The sequence below is a fragment of the Caretta caretta genome, chromosome 10, assembly GCF_965140235.1.
Source record: "Caretta caretta isolate rCarCar2 chromosome 10, rCarCar1.hap1, whole genome shotgun sequence".
NCBI lineage: Eukaryota > Metazoa > Chordata > Testudines > Cheloniidae > Caretta > Caretta caretta.
This window is the reverse complement of record NC_134215.1, coordinates 4,207,958-4,230,084: the sequence shown is the minus strand read 5'-3', so window position 1 is coordinate 4,230,084 and position 22,127 is coordinate 4,207,958. Positions and strand designations below refer to the sequence as shown.

Genomic DNA, 22,127 nt, shown 5'->3' with positions numbered 1-22,127 from the left:
AACGAACTGCACTGATCGGGGTGTGTGTGTGTGTGTGGGGGGGGTCATCCTTGTATAATTACAAGTCGACATCCTTCCTGCAAAAGATAGATAACAAGCAGCAATTTCATCTACACCAGCTAGATCAAAGCCCAGTTAGCCCCGGGCTCAGGACTAATTCTGCTGAAAATCACGGCAATTTAGCCCTGCTTTGGGCTCCTATTTACTGTGAGTCACGGACTCCCTACGTTTCGTGTGTGTGTGCAGTGCTCCTTCGTGGGCATTTATGGGGCGGCTAGGGTTTGATTTCTCGCCCCTTCCCTCCTGCTGCCATAAACCAGCTGGGCTGCCGTCACCTAGCCGGCAGCCCCCCGGTGGGCTCCTGGGCGTTGGGGGAGGAGGGTTGGATGGGGGGCAGGTGCGGGGAGCCAGCAGGAGGGTTGACGGGCTGAAGATGCGAGTCAATTTCAAGGCGGATACCTTGGCGGGGGGCGGGGACTCTGGCGTGGCTGCGCCGCCCCCTCGGTGGCTATATACAAGCGGGGAAGAGAGACCCCCCAAGCTTCAGAGCCTCCCAAATCCCAGCCACTCTTCCAAGGGGAACTCGCTTCACTCCCCGGCCCCTGCCACTCGGCAGGCATCGGCCAGCTCCCGCCTGGAGCCAGCGGACCCCTCATCCCCCATTTAGTTAGTTAGTTACGAGATTTTTCTTCGCTCCCCCTCGAGCAGCCGAAGCCCGGCGAAGTTTGCTCTGCTCTCGCCATGAATTTAAGGCACGCGTCTGGGGGCGCGTGGAAAACCCTGGGCTTGCTGGGGCTGATGCTGCTGGTCGATCCGGTAGGAGCCTGGTACAAACACGTGGCCAGTCCCCGGTACCACACGGTGGGCCGAGCTTCGGGGCTGCTGATGGGGATCAGACGCTCCCCGTACCTGTGGCGCCGGGACTTGGGGGATGAGCGAGGAGAGAGCCCGGGCTCGCCCCCCACCTCGGTAAACAGGGCGCCCAGGTTGCTGCAGAGCCGCAGGCAAGACCTCAGAGCAGCCGGGCCGCGGACCCAGGCATCCGGGGCGGCCGCCCCGCGCCCCGCCAGAGGCGAGCTCCGTGGGAGGGAACCCGCGGCGCTCAGGCGGCTGGGCGTGCAGGACTTAACAGCCCGGCGAACAGTCGCTCAGCAGCGGGCCCCGCTGCAGGCAGGTGCCGGCCCCCTGCCGCAGCGAGTCCGGGCGCTGCCAGCCCGGTGTCCTCCCGGCTGCCGGCAGGGTCCCTGGAGCAGAGGAGGTGCCCGGGAGAAGAGGCCAACGCTCCTGGAGAGGGCGGTGAAGAAGAAGCAGCAGCAGCCGCAGGGCAGCGAGGAGGGGATCAGGGACTTAAGGTAAATCTCGCCCAGTAAGTATGAGACTTGGAAAGGAAACCAATCTCGCTACTTAATGGGGGGAAGGGGGAGGAAAAAAACAAGCCCTCCCGTGGCTGCAGGGTCCCTGGAGCTGGGCTTCCCAGGGTGGCCATGCTTTGAACTAGGGGTTCGGTTGGGTGGCCAGCACTTTACCTTTTTTACCTCCCTTTGTTAATGCCGTGATGGGACGAACGGGTTCCCAGCGGGTACCCACTGCCGGGCGTTCAGCAGAGCCCTTCTTGCCCCAGCAAACGGGGGAGTTTATTGACACACCCGCACAACAGCCGGACCCGGGTCGGTGTCCCTAGTATGTCCCCTGATCAATTTCCGTTCCCCTGCTTGCGAGCTCAGCCGTGCTCTGAGGGCCTGATCCAAAGCCCCTGGAAGTCCTTTGCTCTGATTTCAGTGGGCTTGGGATCGGGTCCTTGAAGGGGATTGTTTTATTCCAAACGGTTTAAAGCGGTGACTTGGTGAGATTTTTCTGACCAAGCAGCTGCAGTTCCGCTGTTTGCTGTAAATGCACCTGAGAAGGAACATCAGCGCGTTTCCTGAACCCACTATTGATCGGTAAAGGCTTTGGAGGTGCCAGGAAATTCTGAAACGAGCGAGTCAACCGGAGACTAATGTGAATATTTTTGTCTCTCAGTTCTGAGCTGAACAGTGGAATTTTCTTGGAAGCCTCTTGGTAGGTGGCTGCTTGCTTCTGGCTTGCACCTTCCTCTTGTTTGGTGGCTAGGGAGGGATATACTGGAGTATTTGGAAGGAAGCATACAAAGAATTTAGTTGTAGACACACAGATTTCTACGCTGCGCGGAGAACGCAGGATTATTGAATGATCTATTATCAGGGTGTTTGGCAGCAAGAAAGGAAGGGCCAGTTCAGGTGCTTCACAGCACTTACTGTGAAGTACTCCTGCGGGATGAAAGACGTGGGACAGGCTCGGTGCAGCCGTACGGCCAGGCTCGGTGTGTATAGGAAAAGCACCAAAAAGCCGCAGTCGAGACTTGTCCCATTCTTTCTCAAGGCTCAGGAGCTTAAATTGAACTCAAGAGGTCGTGGTTTTGGTACAACTTGATGCTTCACTTAACTTAATACCAAAAGCCAAAGCCCGTCTATCTGCTGTTGCTGAAATGTTTGACTTTATGCACAGAAGTTGCAGTCAAACAGTAAAGTAAAATAAGGTGCTTATACAAACAGGGGATGTGGATTCCGTGACCTAAAAAGCCTTTTCCATCTCCAGCTAATGTGTTCCTTTTGCAATTGACCTTACACTTATGATCATGGATGTTATTTAACCAAGTTCATGAGGATCTTTGTTACCCTTTGCATGACACAATATATGCTGTGGATGTAGGTTTCTGAACTTTAGCTTGGCTGCTTGACCTGGCAACATCTGGTTCATAATGTTGTTTCTCTCACCACTTAGATATTTACATTTGAAAAGTTTTGTGCTTCATTTTAAAAGCCTAGAAATCAATTAGATACATTCTGCAATACAGGCTCAGCCTATTGCAAGTATGCATCTCCTCACTGATTCTCAAAGAGCAGCAGTCCCACCCCATTTGAATGACCAACCCCTCAGCTAGTGTAAAACAGAGTAGCTCCATGGACTTAAAAGGAGCCACAGCCATTTACACTAGCTGAGGATGTGGATCTAAATTTCAACTCTCCAGACATTCCCTCCCCTTAAAGCCCAGCTTTGTTGCTTTGGTATTACTATAGTCCAAGTTAAATCAATCTATCTGCATGGGCTGGGGGGTTGCTTTCAAATATTAAATACCTTTTCCTCACATTTACGGTGGGATCTAACTCTGTCTTCCCTGAAGACTCCCTCTGAAGTCAGTGAGAGTTTGGTGGGTGCAGAATTTGTTCCTGAAGTGCTTTGCCAATTGCCTTCCACCCTTCCCTAAAAATAACTTGGGGAGCCCTATTTTATTATCTGCCAGGTTTGATTAAGAAGTTTAAAGGTACAAGCCTGAAAAGTACAAACAGAGGTCACTTCAACCTTTAACTATACCTATGCTATCCCATTAATTTCACTGTAATTGGCTTGGGTGTAACTGAGGGCAGAATTTACATGTGTGTATTAAGGTTGTAATTCTGCTGCTTCTCTGTGAGTGTGTTTCAGCGGGAAGGTGAGATTTGTGTGTGTATATATTACAGATCGGTCCAAGCCACAATCAAGGGGGTCAAATTTAGACCACTCTGATATTTGGGAGTGTTTTGGATCTGGGGTTTTGGTTTGTATACATGATGATTTATAACAGCAAGCAAGCAAGTCTGTAATAAATGTAAGTCAAATTCTGGTCCCGTTTAAATCCATAGTTGAACTTCCATTGATGCTGATATTTTGCCTATATACACTGCCATTCCTTAGAGGATCTCAAAGCACTTTACAAAGACTAAGTAAGTATCATTATCCCCATATTACAGTGGTGCAAACTGAGCTATGGTTAGGGGAAGTGATTTGCCCAGATCCACATATCTGAGCAACGGCACAACTGAGACATATCAGTTAAACCTAAGAAAAACACACGATTTCTTTTTCCCCCTTACAGTCTTTCTGAGTCCGAGATATAGCTCCAGATCTGCTGAGGTCACCCAACAGAGACATTGGAAGAGCAATGGTTGCCTGACTTGGAAACTGTTTCCTGCAGCGGACGGGGAAGATATTCAAAGCTGGTTCTCCTGATACTCTGATTTCTATGAAAACATATAGACAATTGCCATTTAAAAAAAATCTCTTTGGTTTTATACCAACTGTGCAAACACAGTGAGTGATAAATTCCTGTTGTTTTCAAGTTGACCTAGTGCTATAACCATGGAGAAAAAGAGAAGATATTTATTTTTCTTTATTTTTTAGATCTCTGTAATAGCTTCTTAGCAATATCACAATATGTACTGTTTGCTTTCTAGGAACCTGCACTCATTAAAATTAGAATGAACCAAAGGAAACATTTGCTTCTTTGTGTTACACGTTTTTATCAAGACCTGAACTGGGACAGAATTGGGAGAGAGAATTCAGTAGTTTGATTTCTCCCAGATTTTTCTGATGTGATGTTTCAACTCTTTGGAATATTTTCCTCCACATCTTTACTGTGAATATATTTTATTACCCATTATATATTTACTATCATGCTAAGAATAAGTATATAGAAATCTTTACTGGACTGGGTGGAGCAAAGACACTGTAAGTTCCTACTTCTTTAATGTTTATTTTTGGGCTTGGACCTTGATTCATTTAAACCAGAGATAAACTGAGCTGAGGTTTTGGGATCTAGATGAAGCTGGGGTTGGGGGTTTTGGGGCTCAAGACTAAATGAGGGTCAGGTTCTGGGTTTGCATTCAAAGGTGTTGAAATCTCATCCGTTGTTCTTGGCAGATTTTGATCCCGAATCATAGACGTTAGCACTGAAAGGGACCTCACGGGGTCACAGAGTCCATCTCATTGTGCTGAGGCAGGATTAATACATATCTAGACCATCCCTGACAGATGTTTGTGTAGTCTGTTCTTAAAAACCTCCAGTGACGAAGATGTCATAGACTCCCTTGATAAGTCTAACCAGATGAGCTGTTTTCGGGAGACTCCCACTAGCTTGGGCTAAACGCTTGTGAGACTGACTCATGGCTGCTGGTGCTGGGGGTGCTCCCGACCCCCTGGCTTGAAGTGGTTTCCATCACATACAGGGTTCAGTTTGGTTCAATGGCTCTCAGCACCCCCTCTATACTCATTGTTCCAGCACCCCTGGACTGACGGTTCCTTCCAGGTTTCTGCATCAGAACTTATAGCTGGGAAAATAATCTCTTCCCAGTTTTGAACCTGTTCCAGGACTGTAGATTTGGGTTTGGATTGGGAATCCAGGTTCTCAAAAGATTAGTATTAAAGGTTCCAATTTTGGCCCTGGCCTAGATCAAACTCCAAGCAATCGCATTCTCATCCCATGGAAAAGGAGGATGGCTCCTTTGTCTGCTAGAAGAAATAGAATGTTGTGCGCTCAGTTGCTGAGCCCAAAGCACTTTACAACAAGTGATTAACACAGGCGAGTCTCTCCATACCTCAGGAAGGTAGGTGGTATTATCTATTTCTTTGACAGATGGGGAAACTGAGGCTCAGAGGCAGAGTGACTTGCCCAAGGTTACAGTGAATTAGTAGGAGAAATGTGACCACAACCAGGAGTTCTGACTCCCCACCCCCACCCACGTTTCTCTAACCACCAGACCTCAGAGTGTCTGAGGAGAGATGGCTGTGATGGATTGCCCTCAGAGGTTCTCAATCTCGCTTTCTGTGACCATCTTGAAGATGATTTTGCCTAATATATGACTTTGTTTTGTCTTCATGAAATAGCAGCTAAACCAGGGGTTCTCAGACTGGGGGTTGGGACCCCTCGGGGTCACAAGGTTATTACAAGAACTCATGAACCCCAAGTCAGTGAACATGTTCAAAGATGTGGTTGTAAGTGACTTACCCAAGAGCACACGGTGAGTCAGGAGCAGAGGCAAAAATAAAACCCAGATTTCTTGACTCCAATGCCTACGCTTTAGGAACAGGCGCTTGACCTTAAATTCTTGTTTGGAAACATTCACCTCCCAGTCTGAGCCCTGGGTGTAAATGGAAGAATGACTGCCCATGACCTGCACAGATGCAAATGTCACGTTCCCTACAGCTACAAGATGGGGCTGCCTCCCAGGTGGCCATGAGTATTAGCAATAACCTAACAGACATTTGAACAGTCACCCATTATACCCCCATGTTACTGAGAGCTCCTTAAACCAAGGCACTGAGATCCACTCCATCGCTATGAGCTTTACTGATCACGTCTGCATTGCACAGGAGTGCGTCCACATACTGTGCTCACGAATCTCCTGGAGTCATGCGCTGAGACAAAGGTCCTTGGTTGTTCCAAAAGCCTTGACGGACCGTCCCAAGGACTCTACAATCTCTATCTTTGGTGGGCAGGGGCAGGAAAATTCTCAGCCACCTGAGCAAAGGGCCTGCAAACACTCAACAGGAACTTGCTGCATACTTTCAAAGTAGCAGCCGTGTTAGTCTGTATCCACAAAAAGGAAAAAGAGGACTTGTGGCACCTTAGAGACGAAGCAGTTTATTTGAGCATAAGCTTCCGTGAGCTACAGCTCACTTCATCGGATGCATACTGGGGCAGCTCCCAGGGAGCATCCAGCAGGTCCCTTTAGGAGCCAGAGGCAATGACCTGTACTGTGTGCTAAGGTGAGGGGAGGAGAGTCCTACTCACAGGTGGCAGTTGCACCCAGGGTCTGCAGTAGCTTTTGCACCCCCACTCCCTGGGGCCAGGCAGCAGTAGGTGGTTCGCACAGTGGTAAATCCCCCAGTTCCAATACTCCTTGAACCCTCCCCGTGGGCTGGAGACCCCATAGCACGCAGCACAACCTCTCATACTCTGCCCTTGCAGCATGCAGCAGGACCACAGTGACCCCACTGCACCCCAGGATCTGCACTCCAACAGGGGGAGGGTACTGGATTTCCCCCTAAGTACAGAGATCAGAATCCTGCTGTGTAAATGGTGCATGGCCGAGTGTCCCTGATCACTCCTGGTTTGCAGCGGGGGTGGTGTTGGCCAATTCCCTCCCTGCAGCCATATGGCAGCTGCTTCTGCCACCTTTCTGTGTAAAATCCCCATCTTCACAGCTGAGGCCGAGCCCCAATAGGCGCCTGCGGTAGTAAGTACAGCAGCTGCCACCTCCTTGACGTGGTTCCCTGAATGAAAAGGATCTTTGCTGGTCTGAAGCTTATGTAACGTGACTGTGACACGACCTCACCATGATCCCGTGAACTCCTAAATGCCAGCTGCCAAAGGGTTTGCCATCATAGAACAACTCCTCCTATCAGGCCTGACAAACTCACTGCACCTAACACATTGCTGTCATCGTATTTATTTATAAAGAATGTCAGGTGAGGTATCAAATAAAAGCTGATATCGTACTGGTTATCATAAGCATGGTGAGATGTATGTACAGGTGTTATGCAAGAAGTTGTGTGTACATACTAAAAATATGTTTAATTACTATGTAACCAGGCAGGGTTGATAAGCAATTTTTTCCCAGATAAAGGAATGTTGATTTACCTGTCAGCTTAGGTCCCTGATTGTTGTTTGCAGTGGAACATTCTTCCGGGGCTTGGGAAGTGGAGGGCACCAAAGGTTACCTGCTGGGCAAAGTAAAGGCTGGCAGAGCTTTGGAGGCCATTGTTTGAATGGTTAACTGATGGGGAGCATCAGGGAAGTGACACACAGTGTAGCCCAGATAGGTCTCTCTTTTGCTTAGGCAGAGAGGTAACAAGATGACCCATAGTTCTGGATTCCCTGAGAAAGTGTCATATTCCTCTAAGTCACTATGGGCAATTCCTGAGCTCTAGACACGATGGTGTCTTGGGCAGAGCAGACTACGAGCTAATCATTCCTACAAGGGGAAGCTATTTTCCAGTAGAGTCTCATTACTGATCCCTTTAAGTTTTGAACAATCAAAACAGCTTATTAAGGAAGGCTGGTCTTGTGGTTACAGCCCTAGGCTAGGATGCTGAAAATGTGGGTCCAATTCACACCCCTTCTCCAACCTCCCTGTGTGATTGGGGGCAAGTCATTCAGGTCCCAATCCTCTGCTGTCCTCAGAATCATAGATGTGGAGGCCTGGAAGAGACCTTGAGATGTCATAAAGTCCACTCCCCTGCACTGAGGCAGCACCAAGTAAACCTAGACCATCCCTGACAGGTGTTTGCTAACCTGTTCTTAGAAGCCTCCAATGATGGGGATTTCACAACCTCCCCTGGAAGCCTATTTCAGAGCTTAACTACCTTTAAAGTTAGAAAGTTTTTCCTAATGTCTAACCTAAATCTTACATGTTAAGCCCCTTACTTCTTGTCCTATCTTCAGTGGACATGGAGAACAACTGATCACTCTCCTCTATTTAACAACCCTTAACTTATTTGAAGACTGTTGTCAGGTCCCCACCCCCTCTGTCCACTTTTCCTCACTGGTCAGGTTTTCTAAACCTTTGATCACTTTTGTTGCTCTCCTCTGGACTCTCTGGTTTGTCCACATCTTTCCCAATGTGAGGGGTGAGAAAGCAGAAAGAGTGAAGGAATTGCCTGCAGGAGACTTGAACCCTGGATGCAGGCTTGCTAAATGGGCTAACCAGAGATACCTGGCACAGAGAGGGACCCTCAAACAGCTGGTTCCTTATAAGAGAGCCAAAGGAGGGCTTTGAGCAGGCTGACCGTGGGAAGTCAGCTTTGAGTAGGCTAGCTACAAGCTGAGCCACAGGGTGGACCACCCCCTAAGAACGTCTAAAAGGGACTCTCTGTGGGAACTCTTTGCTTGCCCAGGCTCTCGGGTAAGAACCATGCCCTGGGGTAGATTTTTTGGGATTTGAGTTATTTGTCTGAAGAAACCCAGACTTTGGTGAGGGTGTTGATTGGATGAGTTGTGTGTGGTGTTTGTGGAAGAGGGAGCATGAAGGTACCTGGGCTACCAGAGTGCACATGGGGGTGGCCAACTCATTACATGTGGACTTTGGGAAAAGTCCTTAAGCACCTGCTTAACTTTATGCACAGGAGTAGTTGCACTGAAGTCCATGGAATTGTGTGTGTGTGTAACCTTAACTCCATGTTTAAGTGTTTTGCTGGACCAGGCCTTTAATATCTCCGTGCCTCAGTTTCCCATCTAGAACATGGAGATAATGCTCCCTTACCTTGCCTGGGCACTGTGAGGATACCTAGATAAATAATAATACACCAGCTCATTGAATGTCCGTGCATGGTCACAGCCAATGTATGCCCCCAAATCTTGGCCCTCTCCTTGTGCAGTGAAAGGGAGTCCTGTGAAACCAGAAGTCAAAGACTGGCCTGAGCCCAAAGCCAAGCATGCCTGAGCTCTGGGGATGTTTGAAACTCAAATTCAGACCTGAATTATGTAAATAATACCCAGAACAACCCCTGTTGCAGTTGGAATTACAGACCGGGAAGGGGAGCATATGTAATCCTAGTTTATGCCACTAGGAGTGCTCTAGCCTTCTGCATGTGCAGGAGCAGAGTTTGAGTCTATGGAGTGTCTCTTGCAGCAGCTCTGAGGTGGTGGGTGGTGATGGTGGCCTCCCACTGCCCCTTGCAAGCAGGCATTGTCAGCCATGGCCACCACAAGCTGCTGAGTCCTCAGCCTGACCCTATAACCTCCTCCCTGATGTTGTGGGAAACCGAGTCCAGGTGGCCTGGGAAAGTCTGGAAACTTCGTCAATAAATCTTCTGCTGGCCCAGGGTTGAACTTCAGGTGTATAGTGAAACACAACAGCAGTGAATTCAATGTGTTTTTTTCCTCCTGTAGTAAACTTCCTGCTTTTCAACAATGCTCAGCTGACAAGTAAAGCTGGCACCAGCGGAAAGGGATGGGGGGAAGTTGGCTTATCCTTGCGGAAGACATGCCTGAACGTGTGTAGCAGCTGCTGCAGCACAAGCCCTTCGATGCCCAGCTGTGTATGTTATGTGATAGACCTAGGCCACTTGGGTACAGCACAGTAGTCCTTATTGGGATCCAGGAAGTGCTGCTAAAGGATCCCCCCCAGCCTAAGTGGGGGGTCCACAGGACCTGGAAAACCAAAAAATTACAGGGGACAACTCATGAACAACAGGGACGGGAGTGCAGTCAAAGGGTCAAACGAAGGGAACTGGACGGGGACACCGAGCAGAGAACCCCGGACAGCGCCCACCGCTCCTCAAAGGCGTCAAGGGAGTCAGTGGACGCCGCCCAGAGGAACTCCGCCCGGAGGCGTGAACGGACAGAGGATCGGAAATAGGCCCCGCAGTCGCAGGAGACTCCATCGGCCAACCTCCTCACCCTGGTTTTATAGATGGCCGCTTTAGCCAGGGCCAGGAGGAGGTTGACCAGGAGGTCCCGCGACTTAGTGGGGCCACAGACAGGGAGTGCGTAGATAAGGAGGTGAGGGGGAAAATGCAACCAAATACAGCAGAGTAGTCCTATTGGGATCCAGGAAGTGGGCGGGCGGAGCTCGTCCACTACGAAAGGAGCCCCCCCCAGCCTAAGGGGGAGATCCACAGGGCCTGGAGAGCCAACTGATTACGGGGGTGTCATAAATATAAAGGGAAGGGTAAACCCCTTTGAAATTCCTCCTGGCCAGGGGAAAGCTCCTCTCACCTGTAAAGGGTTAAGAAGCTAAAGGTAACCTCGCTGGCACCTGACCAAAATGACCAATGAGGAGACAAGATACTTTCAAAAGCTGGGAGGAGGGAGAGAAACAAAGGGTCTGTGTGTCTGTCTATAGTCTGTCTTTGTCGGGGATAGACCAGGAATGGAGTCTTAGAACTTTTAGTAAGTAATCTAGCTAGGTATGTGTTAGATTATGATTTCTTTAAATGGCTGAGAAAAGAATTGTGCTGAATAGAATAACTATTTCTGTCTGTGTATCTTTTTTGTAACTTAAGGTTTTGCCGAGAGGGGTTCTCTATGTTTTTGAATCTAATTACCCTGTAAGATATCTACCATCCTGATTTTACAGGGGGGATTTCTTTATTTCTATTTACTTCTATTTTTATTAAAAGTCTTCTTGTAAGAAAACTGAATGCTTTTTCATTGTTCTCAGATCCAAGGGTTTGGGTCTGTGGTCACCTATGCAAATTGGTGAGGCTTTTTATCCAACATTTCCCAGGAAAGGGGGGGTTTAAGTGTTGGGAGGATTGTTCATTGTTCTTAAGATCCAAGGGTCTGGGTCTGTAGTCACCTAGGCAAATTGGTGAGGCTTTTTACCAAACCTTGTCCAGGAAGTGGGGTGCAAGGTTTTGGGAAGTATTTTGGGGGGAAAGACGCGTCCAAACAGCTCTTCCCCAGTAACCAGTATTAGTTTGGTGGTGGTAGCGGCCAGGCCAAGGACAACGGGTGGAATATTTTGTGCCTTGGGGAAGTTTTGACCTAAGCTGGTAAAGATAAGCTTAGGAGGTTTTTCATGCAGGTCCCCACATCTGTACCCTAGAGTTCAGAGTGGGGGAGGAAACTTGACAGGGGGACAACTCATGAAAAACAGGGACGGGAGTGCGGTCAAAGGGTCAAACGAAGGGAACCGGACGGGGACACTGAGCAGAGAACCCCGGACAGCGCCCACCGCTCCTCAAAGGCGTCAAGGGAGTCAGTGGACGCGGCCCAGAGGAACTCCGCCCGGAGGCATGAACGGACAGAGGATCGGAAATAGGCCCCACAGTCGCAGGAGACTCCATCGGCCAACCTCCTCATCCTGGTTTTATAGATGGCCGCTTTAGCCAGGGCCAGGAGGAGGTTGACCAGGAGGTCCCGCGACTTAGTGGGGCCATGGACAGGGAGTGCGTAGATAAGGAGGTGAGGGGGAAAATGCAACCAAATACAGCAGAGGAGTCCTATTGGGATCCAGGAAGTGGGCGGGCAGAGCTCGTCCACTACAAAGGAGCCCCCCCCAGCCTAAGGGGGAGATCCACAGGGCCTGGAGAGCCAACTAGTTACGGGGGACAACTAATGAAAAACAGGGATGGGAGTGCGGTCAGAGGGTCAAACAAAGGGAACCGGACGGGGACACCGAGCAGAGAACTCCGGACAGCGCCCATCGCTCCTCAAAGGCGTCAAGGGAGTCAGTGGACGCCGCCCAGAGGAACTCCGCTCGGAGGCGTGAACGGACAGAGGATCGGAAATAGGCCCCGCAGTCGCAGGAGACTCCATCGGCCAACCTCCTCACCCTGGTTTTATAGATGGCCGCTTTAGCCAGGGCCAGGAGGAGGTTGACCAGGAGGTCCCGCGACTTAGTGGGGCCACGGACAGGGAGTGCATAGATAAGGAGGTGAGGGGGAAGATGCAACCAAATACAGCAGAGTAGTCCTATTGGGATCCAGGACGTGGGCGGGCAGAGCTCGTCCACGACAAAGGAGCCCCCCCCAGCCTAAGGGGGAGATCCACAGGGCCTGGAGAGCCAATTAATTACGGGGGACAACTAATGAAAAACAGGGACGGGAGTGCGGTCAAAGGGTCAAATGAAGGGAACCGGACGGGGACACCGAGCAGAGAACCCCGGACAGCGCCCACCGCTCCTCAAAGGCGTCAAGGGAGTCGGTGGACGCCGCCCAGAGGAACTCCGCTCGGAGGCGTGAACGGACAGAGGATCGGAAATAGGCCCCGCAGTCGCAGGAGACTCCATCGGCCAACCTCCTCACCCTGGTTTTATAGATTGCCGCTTTAGCCAGGGCCAGGAGGAGGTTGACCAGGAGGTCCCGCGACTTAGTGGGGCCACGGACAGGGAGTGCGTAGAGAAGGAGGTGAGGGGGAAGATGCAACCAAATACAGCAGAGTAGTCCTATTGGGATCCAGGAAGTGGGCGGGCGGAGCTCGTCCACTGCGAAAGGAGCCCCCCCCAGCCTAAGGGGGAGATCCACAAGGCCTGGAGAGCCAACTAATTACGGGGGACAACTAATGAAAAACAGGGACGGGAGTGCGGTCAAAGGGTCAAACGAAGGGAACCGGACGGGGACACCGAGCAGAGAACCCCGGACAGCGCCCACCGCTCCTCAAAGGCGTCAAGGGAGTCGGTGGACGCCGCCCAGAGGAACTCCGCTCGGAGACGTGAACGGACAGAGGATCGGAAATAGGCCCCGCAGTCGCAGGAGACTCCATCGGCCAACCTCCTCACCCTGGTTTTATAGATGGCCGCTTTAGCCAGGGCCAGGAGGAGGTTGACCAGGAGGTCCCGCGACTTAGTGGGGCCACGGACAGGGAGTGCGTAGAGAAGGAGGTGAGGGGGAAGATGCAACCAAATACAGCAGAGTAGTCCTATTGGGATCCAGGACGTGGGCGGGCGGAGCTCGTCCACTACGAAAGGAGCCCCCCCCAGCCTAAGGGGGGGATCCACAGGGCCTGGAGAGCCAACTAATTACGGGGGACAACTAATGAAAAACAGGGACGGGAGTGCGGTCAAAGGGTCAAACGAAGGGAACCGGACGGGGACACCGAGCAGAGAACCCCGGACAGCGCCCACCGCTCCTCAAAGGCGTCAAGGGAGTCGGTGGACGCCGCCCAGAGGAACTCCGCTCGGAGACGTGAACGGACAGAGGATCGGAAATAGGCCCCACAGTTGCAGGAGACTCCATCGGCCAACCTCCTCACCCTGGTTTTATAGATGGCCGCTTTAGCCAGGGCCAGGAGGAGGTTGACCAGGAGGTCCCGCGACTTAGTGGGGCCACGGACAGGGAGTGCGTAGAGAAGGAGGTGAGGGGGAAGATGCAACCAAATACAGCAGAGTAGTCCTATTGGGATCCAGGGAGTGGGCGGGCGGAGCTCGTCCACTACGAAAGGAGCCCCCCCCCAGCCTAAGGGGGAGATCCACAGGGCCTGGAGAGCCAACTAATTACGGGGGACAACTAATGAAAAACAGGGACGGGAGTGCGGTCAAAGGGTCAAACGAAGGGAACCGGACGGGGACACCGAGCAGAGAACCCCGGACAGCGCCCACCGCTCCTCAAAGGCGTCAAGGGAGTCGGTGGACGCCGCCCAGAGGAACTCCGCTCGGAGACGTGAACGGACAGAGGATCGGAAATAGGCCCCGCAGTCGCAGGAGACTCCATCGGCCAACCTCCTCACCCTGGTTTTATAGATGGCCGCTTTAGCCAGGGCCAGGAGGAGGTTGACCAGGAGGTCCCGCGACTTAGTGGGGCCACGGACAGGGAGTGCGTAGAGAAGGAGGTGAGGGGGAAGATGCAACCAAATACAGCAGAGTAGTCCTATTGGGATCCAGGACGTGGGCGGGCGGAGCTCGTCCACTACGAAAGGAGCCCCCCCCCAGCCTAAGGGGGGGATCCACAGGGCCTGGAGAGCCAATTAACTACGGGGGACAACTAATGAAAAACAGGGACGGGAGTGCGGTCAAAGGGTCAAACGAAGGGAACCGGACGGGGACACCGAGCAGAGAACCCCGGACAGCGCCCACCGCTCCTCAAAGGCGTCAAGGGAGTCGGTGGACGCCGCCCAGAGGAACTCCGCTCGGAGACGTGAACGGACAGAGGATCGGAAATAGGCCCCACAGTCGCAGGAGACTCCATCGGCCAACCTCCTCACCCTGGTTTTATAGATGGCCGCTTTAGCCAGGGCCAGGAGGAGGTTGACCAGGAGGTCCCGCGACTTAGTGGGGCCACGGACAGGGAGTGCGTAGAGAAGGAGGTGAGGGGGAAGATGCAACCAAATACAGCAGAGTAGTCGAAGGCAGATATACTGGCCCCTGGATTAACAGTTTTCTGTTCCCTGACTGACCAGAGCAGGGGCTGCTCCAGGCTAATGAGAACACCTGATTCCAATTAACCTGCAAAGAGTCAGGTGAGGCCATTAAGCTAATGTGACCACCTGACTCTAATTAAGACCCCTCTGATAATATAAAAGGGCTCACTCCAGTCAGACAGAGAGAGAGTGTGTGTGTGAGCCAGCCAGTGTTGAGGAAGTGTGGCAGAAGGGCAGGTTAATGAAGACACCCTAAAGTCATTGGTAAGGGAGCCCTAGGGTAAGGGAGAAGCAGGAGAGCTGTGGGGAAGTAGCCCAGGGAAATGTAGCAACTCTGGCAGTAAAAGGTTGGCTGCCAACAGCTGCTACCATTAGGGTCCCTTGAGCTGCACTGATCTGCATCAGACAAGAGCAAGATGTTTAGAACAGGCAGGTAAAACCTTCCCAGAATGTTTCCCCCATGCTTTCCCCAGGAATATTGCATAGAAAGCCAGGGTAGCAAGGGGGTGCCTAATGGCTGTTGAGGATTTTGTGATGTGAGCACTTACCTACGGGAAATTGAACAGAGGTCACCAAATTAATTTTACAAATCCAACTTCACTGCTAATCTGAAGTTTTTTCTCCCCAATTTTCAAATCTGCAAAGTTTCTAGAGTCTGTGTGCATTTGATACTGTGTCACATTGACTAAAAGTAATCTGTTATGCTGCAGGCTTTCAGAGGACTGGAGTTTGTACCTGCTAACAATGTCAATCAGTGCCTGGAGTGGCCATAGAGGCAAATTACCATCCTTGATGGAGTTAAGTGATAAAATGAGGTGCAAAATGTACAGGTCAGCTTCATATGGGAGAACACACAAAGAGGCTGCTGAAAGGCTATGTGATTAGAGGAGGAATTGGAGTGTTGTATTCCAGTGTGTGTGTGTGTGTGAAGGAAACACTTGTATACCCACCAATTACCAGGGCAGAAATAGCAGAGGGGCTTCTTAAGTTATAAACTTGTAAAATGATTCTTTCTACTGTTGTTCAGAGGCATAAGCTGATCACCAGCCTGGGAACACAAAGGAATTTCCCCCTCTATCTAGTCTTGCACAATTACAGGAATTTGGGGAAGGGGTTATGTATTCCTTTGTCATATCAGCATTAGCACTGTTGAAACAAACCAGATGGACCATCAGTCTTTTCGGATATAGCCAGGTTTACGAAAAAGCAGATGGGATTTTAACATATGTTAGGTGCTCTTTGGGCTTGGAGATGAAAGCAGAGCAGGGTGCACCCAGATGTGACACGGGGGCACAATGCCTGGATTCAGCCAAAAGCATCATCACAAAGCAAAGCTTCCAGAAGGGGACTTCTTCATAGTGTAGTGGCTTCTAGGTAGCATGCTGGGCGTCTTCAAGAGTGTGCTCAGAACTGAAGATGCTCTTAGTCTCTAAGGTGCCACAAGTCCTCTTCTTTTTGCGGATACAGACTAACACAGCTGCTACTCTGAAACCTGTCAGATACCATGGTAATGAACATGGCTTAAATTATATCCTTTCCTCCCACTCCTTTTGTCTGCCTTGTCTACTTAGATTGCATGTTCTTCTGGGGAGGCACTGTGTGCTTCTGTGTTTGTACAGTGCCTAGCACAATGGGACCCCAGACTTGTTTGGTCCCTGGGTATTCATAGGCTCTATGACCCAGATCCTCATGTGGAAGTTAGGAGCCTAAATACATGGAAGCCTAAGTACATTTGAGGATCTGGGGCTAGGTCATAGGCTGGATGGCCCTTTAAGGGGCGTTGGGCTCAGCCTTACCTATGACATAGCAGGTTTCAGAGTAACAGCCGTGTTAGTCTGTATTCGCAAAAAGAAAAGGAGGACTTGTGGCACCTTAGAGACTAACCAATTTATATGAGCATAAGCTTTCGTGAGCTACAGCTCATATAAACTGGTTAGTCTCTAAGGTGCCACAAGTACTCCTTTTCTTTCTATGACATAGCAGTTAATCTCCAGCTGGTCTGGGCTCAGTTGCAACTAGCAATCTCAGCTGTAGACCAGTCAGGGAGAACCAGAGCTTAAATTCAGCCAGAGCTGTCAAAAGCGGAGCTCTGGTAAATATTTTCAAATCCACCCTGAGCCCTGGTGTGCCCCATGGGGCCCTGGGAAATACTCTGAGAAATTAAGCCCTGGGGAGAACTAAATAGAGAGGGGAGAGAATGCAGTGAGAAGGCCCAGGAGAGGCATTCCTGTGCTCTGGGAAGGCCCTGGTGAAGGCAGGCTGAAGAGAGTCACAAGCATGGAGTTAGTCACTTGTGGTGGGCCCTAAAGAGGGGCAAGACCCAGCGAGGCTGCCCTGTGGTTTGGTGTTTGTGGGGAGTAATGAGGAGCCAGGGAGAGGATGTTCTAACCGGCTCCTGGGAACCAGCACGAGTTGCTGGGGGGGGGGGGGGGTAGCAAGTGGCCTAGGGAAGCAGCAGCATGTCTGAAGAAGCCAACAGCTGCTGAGCACAGGGTACCTGGGCTGGAACCCAGAGCAGAGGTGCGGGGGGGGGGATCTGCTACCAGCACTACAGAAGGGGTGTAAAAACCCCAACACAAGCCCAGGAAGGAACGGATAACTGAGCCCAGAGGATGGGTTGAGGAGCAGGCAGGAGAATCTCTTGTTGGCATGTTCGGAGTCTTAGTTGGACTTGTTACCCCAGAAGGGGTCTGGACTTAGCTGGAGGGCTGAGTTGTGGAAGAAAACAGGCCAAAACAAGACCAGAGAGAGTTAGCCAACTGGGGGTGCTAGTGGTGAAGACCCCTGCAACGCCATGACCTGACTCTCGGGGGTGCTACAGCAGTGAGGGGCACTGCTTACATGCTACCCAAACAAACATGATTAATAATAGACAGCGGGATCGAAAGTCACTGACTTGTGTTATTGTATTGCTGACGGCCAACAACTTTCAAGACTACCAATTACCTGTGGGAAAGCCCTACAAAATAAGGGTAGGACACTGTCCCTATCAGATGGACTGTGGAGCTTTGAGGGATTCAGGGAAACTTTTATATCTAGCACAAATCAAGTGCAAACACCTGTAAACTCAGTGAAAAGGCAACCAGAACCTCCAGGGAAAGGAAACCTGTGAAAGGTGTAGAGTGCCATCTCGTGGCCAGACTTGGGAATGCTATCAGAGAATGGAGTGTTTTCGTCAAGGCTCCTTCCTGTGAGTGGGAGCCCTCTTCACTGTTTGAGGTCATACCCCACGAGGGAGTTACCTAAGAAACATGTAAATCGGTTATACCACAGAATCGGAAACACTGGAATGATGGCCAGGTTTGGCCTTTTATTCCCTGTTTTTGGAGGGCATATTTTGGTATAAACTGGAGATAACAAGAGCACAGCCAGGTCGTCTTCAAAGCTTAGCCAAATCAGCTGTAATGGTTATTTGCAATTTGGTCTGTCCATGGGCTGTCCCCACCCTAGGTTGGTGGAATTTTACTCCAGATGTTACAAGCCCCCCAGAGAACAGTGTTCACCCGAACATCTTGCGGCGTTCTGGCTACGTGTCCGAAAAGGGTAAGACACCGTCTGCAGACAATGGCCCCAGTAGTCTGCAGAGTGGCGTGACTGTAAACATCTGCATTACAAATGAAGTCATTCCACTTTGTGCCCAATATACGGCATTGGCATTTTGTGTGGAAAGCCTCCAGCTTTGCCCAGTCTGAGCAGCCCAGTGTCCACGTTCCACAACCGTACAGCAGCACAGAGAGGATACAGCTTGACTAGATCCTGAACTTGGTGGTCACGCCGAGATGTTGATTCCATGTCCGTTGTTAATGACCCATGGCAGATGCTGTGATGCCAATCTGGTGAAGAACCTGTGTGTGAGAGCTGGAGGAACTGGTGAGTATAGAACCCAACCAGCAAAAGCTGGAGACTGCTTCAACAGATTCATTATTCAGAGATTGGAGTCGTGGGACCTAGGACCTGATCCTAGGTTTTGCAGCCAGGTGAATGGGTTAAAAAACACGAGATGGGCATCTGGAGGTGATGCCTTTAACATGGTTATCTATTCTAGTTTGTCTGTTTATAGATGGCAGAGTGGGTGGATGATTCCTGCCTTAATGGGTGTTAGACTCTTATTACACTGCCTGGATTTGGTTCTCCATTGCCTTGCACCAGAGGGGTTCACAGGAATAAAAATTTGGCTGGTTTTTGGAGGGGCACTTTCTGTGCCCCCTGGTGCGGCCAGAGGAGCTGGCTGTCCCTCCCCAACACACATACTGGGGCTGGAGGAGCTCGCTCTCCCTGCTCTGGCCCCAGAGGAGTTCTGTACTCCCACTGATTTGGGGGAGGGGCTGTTTGGCAGCTTGCCCTCCCTTGTGCATACCCCTGCCTTGTGTGGTGCTTTACCCTGGTGCAAAGTGGGAAGCAAATATCATTCTGATCAGGTACATAACGCAGGGCAGCAGTGGGTCAGGGCCCTTGTCTATTTTGTGAATGCACCCACCACTAGACCATGAAGGCTCTGCTCTTTGAGAATTGCTGTGAATTCTGTCCAAAGTAGGACCAAATGCCTCTGCCTTTCCTTTGCCATAGCCCCCAGTCTGCATGCTGTCTGGCTCCTCTCTGCTATTGACAGAAGACCTCTGTGAAGAGATGAGATTTGTCTGTCTAGCCACATAATACACCTAAAGGCTTACGATAGCACCCATCAGCAGCATCGTATCTAAGCATCATGGCCCAGATCCTTAAAGGTACTTGGGTGCCCAGCTCCCATTGATTTCAATCAGAGTTAGGTGCCTAAATACCTTTAGAGATCTGGGCCCATGTCCTGAACCTGGCAAGCCCAGACGACATCCTGATCTTTGGGGACATGGATGTGCTTGTTGCCCCTTGGTCTTTTAGCTCCACTGGCTGGCACAAAGGTAGGCAGGAATTTCATGTATTTCTGAGGCTGCAGGTGACAGACATCACAGTTTGTGGGAGGGCCAGTTAGGGCCAATTAGAACCTGCCTTGGTATTTATATCTTTCTCCTGGCAAGGCGGAGCATTCACTTCATTGTGTGTGTCTGATCTGGGAGGTTTCCTGTTTGGTGCAGCTGGGTGTATCAGAAGCTAAAAAATGCTAGATTGATTCCCTTGTTCCTGTAACTTGCCAATTGGCCTCACTTTGGGCTAGAGATGGTTGCCAAACATGGATTGGAGCTCTGAGTTTGAACTGGTCTCAGAACTTTGAGACAGTTCCGTGGCAGAGCTGGGTTCTGAGGTGGGGTGGGTGTGTTCACATGCAGGGTTTTGGCTCCGCCCCTTTTTGAGGCATGAAGTTTGGATCTGGATTCAGAGCCTGGATCTGAGATTGTGGTCTGAGCCCATCCCTGACACGGCTGCTCCGTGGCAAGGTTTGATCCTGCACCTGTGTATCCTATTTTGCGGCTGTAGGGGATGGAACGCGACTGAGTTTAGCGAGGGTTTCCTGGAGTTTATCGAGGTTCACACAGTTTATTTGCCTGATCCATTCGCCAGCAGATACGCTTTGTTTGTTCTGTTCCAAAGGCCACATAAAGCCCCATGAGTGCTCAGGGCTGAGCCAGGAAGCTGGCCCACCCTGATCCCAGGCTGAACCTGGGGCCGAGCAGTTTCCTTTTCCCAGTCTCCCTGCCCCCTCGCAACGGAGAGCAACCTCCACCCACAGGGCAGCCTGGTACTCAGAGCACTGGAGACCCTTTGCGTCAGCGATGGGCAGGGCCCCGGGATAAGAATCAAAAAGCTTTCAGAGAAGCCTGCCCGAGTTCCTGAAGGGGCCCTGTGTCTACACGCAAACAATGTCTGCAGGGCCCTTAAAGTACAGTTGGAGGAAGAAAACTCCCCAAGGAATTTCCTTTTCTTTGACTCTGCCCAAACATTGCCCAGACCAATTCCTTACCCAACAGCGTGTTGCATCTTGCCTGGGTGTGTCACTGGGATGCTGGGCCTTTTCCCTGTAGCCCAGGGTGGCAGTGGCCTGCAGGCATTTTGGGTGAAATGTCTTGGTGAGTCCCAGTGACGATGTGACCCGCACAGAACTCCCTCTAACTGTTCTGCTAATCTGGCTCCTTATCAGCAACCTCCAACCATGGATCTTGAATCTTCCTCTCACCCTGAGTGGTGGATCTGCTAATGTAACATTAGGGCACGGTTGAGGAACATAGGCAGGCATCAGTGGGTGCAGGCAGAACTGCTGTGCTGTGTTGGTCTGATGCTAACCAGTCTCCGGGGCTGACAATGCCCTAGTCCTAAATTCACTTAGGGGAATTAAGAGTCAATTGAGAGTTCTCCTGGTGCTTTGTGTCTCCTACCTGCTATCTCAGCAGTGCCACTTCGCCCTATTTCCAAATTGGCCAGGCCACTGATAAGATAACAGCAGTTTAGACTCAGCAGTGCTGTGCAAACAGGCAAACGAAGCCCTACAATACAGGATATATTCCACTAGCAGGAGTTAATCTGTGCATTTAACCAGAATGCTGCAAAAGCCACCTGTCTGCCAGGCCTTGGGGAGAAGGTTGAGGGTAGGGTGATCAGATAGCAAGTGTGAAAAATCAGGACAGAGGGTGGGGGGGTAACAGGTGCTGTGACAAAGTTCCTCCTCTGCCTTGGTGGGTCCTGTGCTTATTGGCAGATTTGCTCGCCACAGATTCACACAGCAGCCCTCAGTTTGGCCACTCTGCTTGTGGCTCAAACCTGCCATTCACTCAGCTAACCTCATCACTGGCCAGCATGGGGGAAACAGAACAATCCCTGCAGTCTGTGTCCAACCTAGTGGGTCAGGGACAGGGCAGATCCCTTTCCAATTTAGACCTTCCCTTCTGGGGTTTCCCACAGACCAGGTCAACTCCTCCTGTGTCTGATCAGGAGTTGGGGGGGGGGGGATGTGGGGGAACCCAGACCCATCCTCTACACCGGGTTCTAGCCCAGGGTCCTGTGATAGCAGTTGTCCACAATGTTCCCTGTATCAGCTGCCTGACAGCTACAACTCCCTGGGCTACTTCCCCATGGCCTTACCCCCAGCACCTTCTTTATCCTCACAGCAGGATCTTCCTCCTGAAGCCTGCTCACACTTGACCTCTTCACTCCTCCAGCAGCCCACCTTCACACACACCCCCCTACTAACTGATGGGAGGTCCTTTTTAAACCAGAAGTCCTGATTAGCCTGCCTGCCATAATTGAATCTAGAAAGTTCTTAATTGACTCCAGATGTCTTGTTTAGCTTGCCTGTCTTAATTGGTTTTGGCAGGTTCCTGATTGCTCTAGGGCAGCGCCGCCTCTGGTCACTCAGGGAACAGAAACCAGTTCATCCAGCGGCCAGTATATCTGCCTTCGACCAGACTCCTGCACCCCCCTGCTCTGGGTCTGTCACAGTGCCTATATAAGAGCCCCAAATATCAGGACTGTCCCTATAAAATTGGGACATCTGGTCACCCTAGTTGAGGGTATGTTCCTGGGGAGGTGAAGACGGATGAAAGGGTATTCTCTGAGCCGATGCCTT

At 50.9% G+C, this 22,127-nt stretch overlaps 1 protein-coding gene across 2 annotated transcripts; it reads left to right on the top strand.

The window, feature by feature from the left end:
• The first annotated feature begins 558 nt into the window (after positions 1–558).
• On the top strand, positions 559–4,328 carry NPW (neuropeptide W). 2 transcript variants are annotated; one of them, XM_048866781.2, is made up of 2 exons: positions 559–1,352; positions 3,932–4,328. In XM_048866781.2, exons 1-2 carry the CDS (start codon positions 742–744, stop codon positions 3,951–3,953), a joined length of 633 nt encoding a protein of 210 aa, XP_048722738.1. In that variant the 5' UTR covers positions 559–741; the 3' UTR covers positions 3,954–4,328. The 2 variants fall into 2 exon arrangements, with proteins under 2 accessions (XP_048722738.1, XP_074989398.1); XM_075133297.1 differs by having other exon boundaries at positions 559–1,366.
• Positions 4,329–22,127: the final 17,799 nt, after the last annotated feature.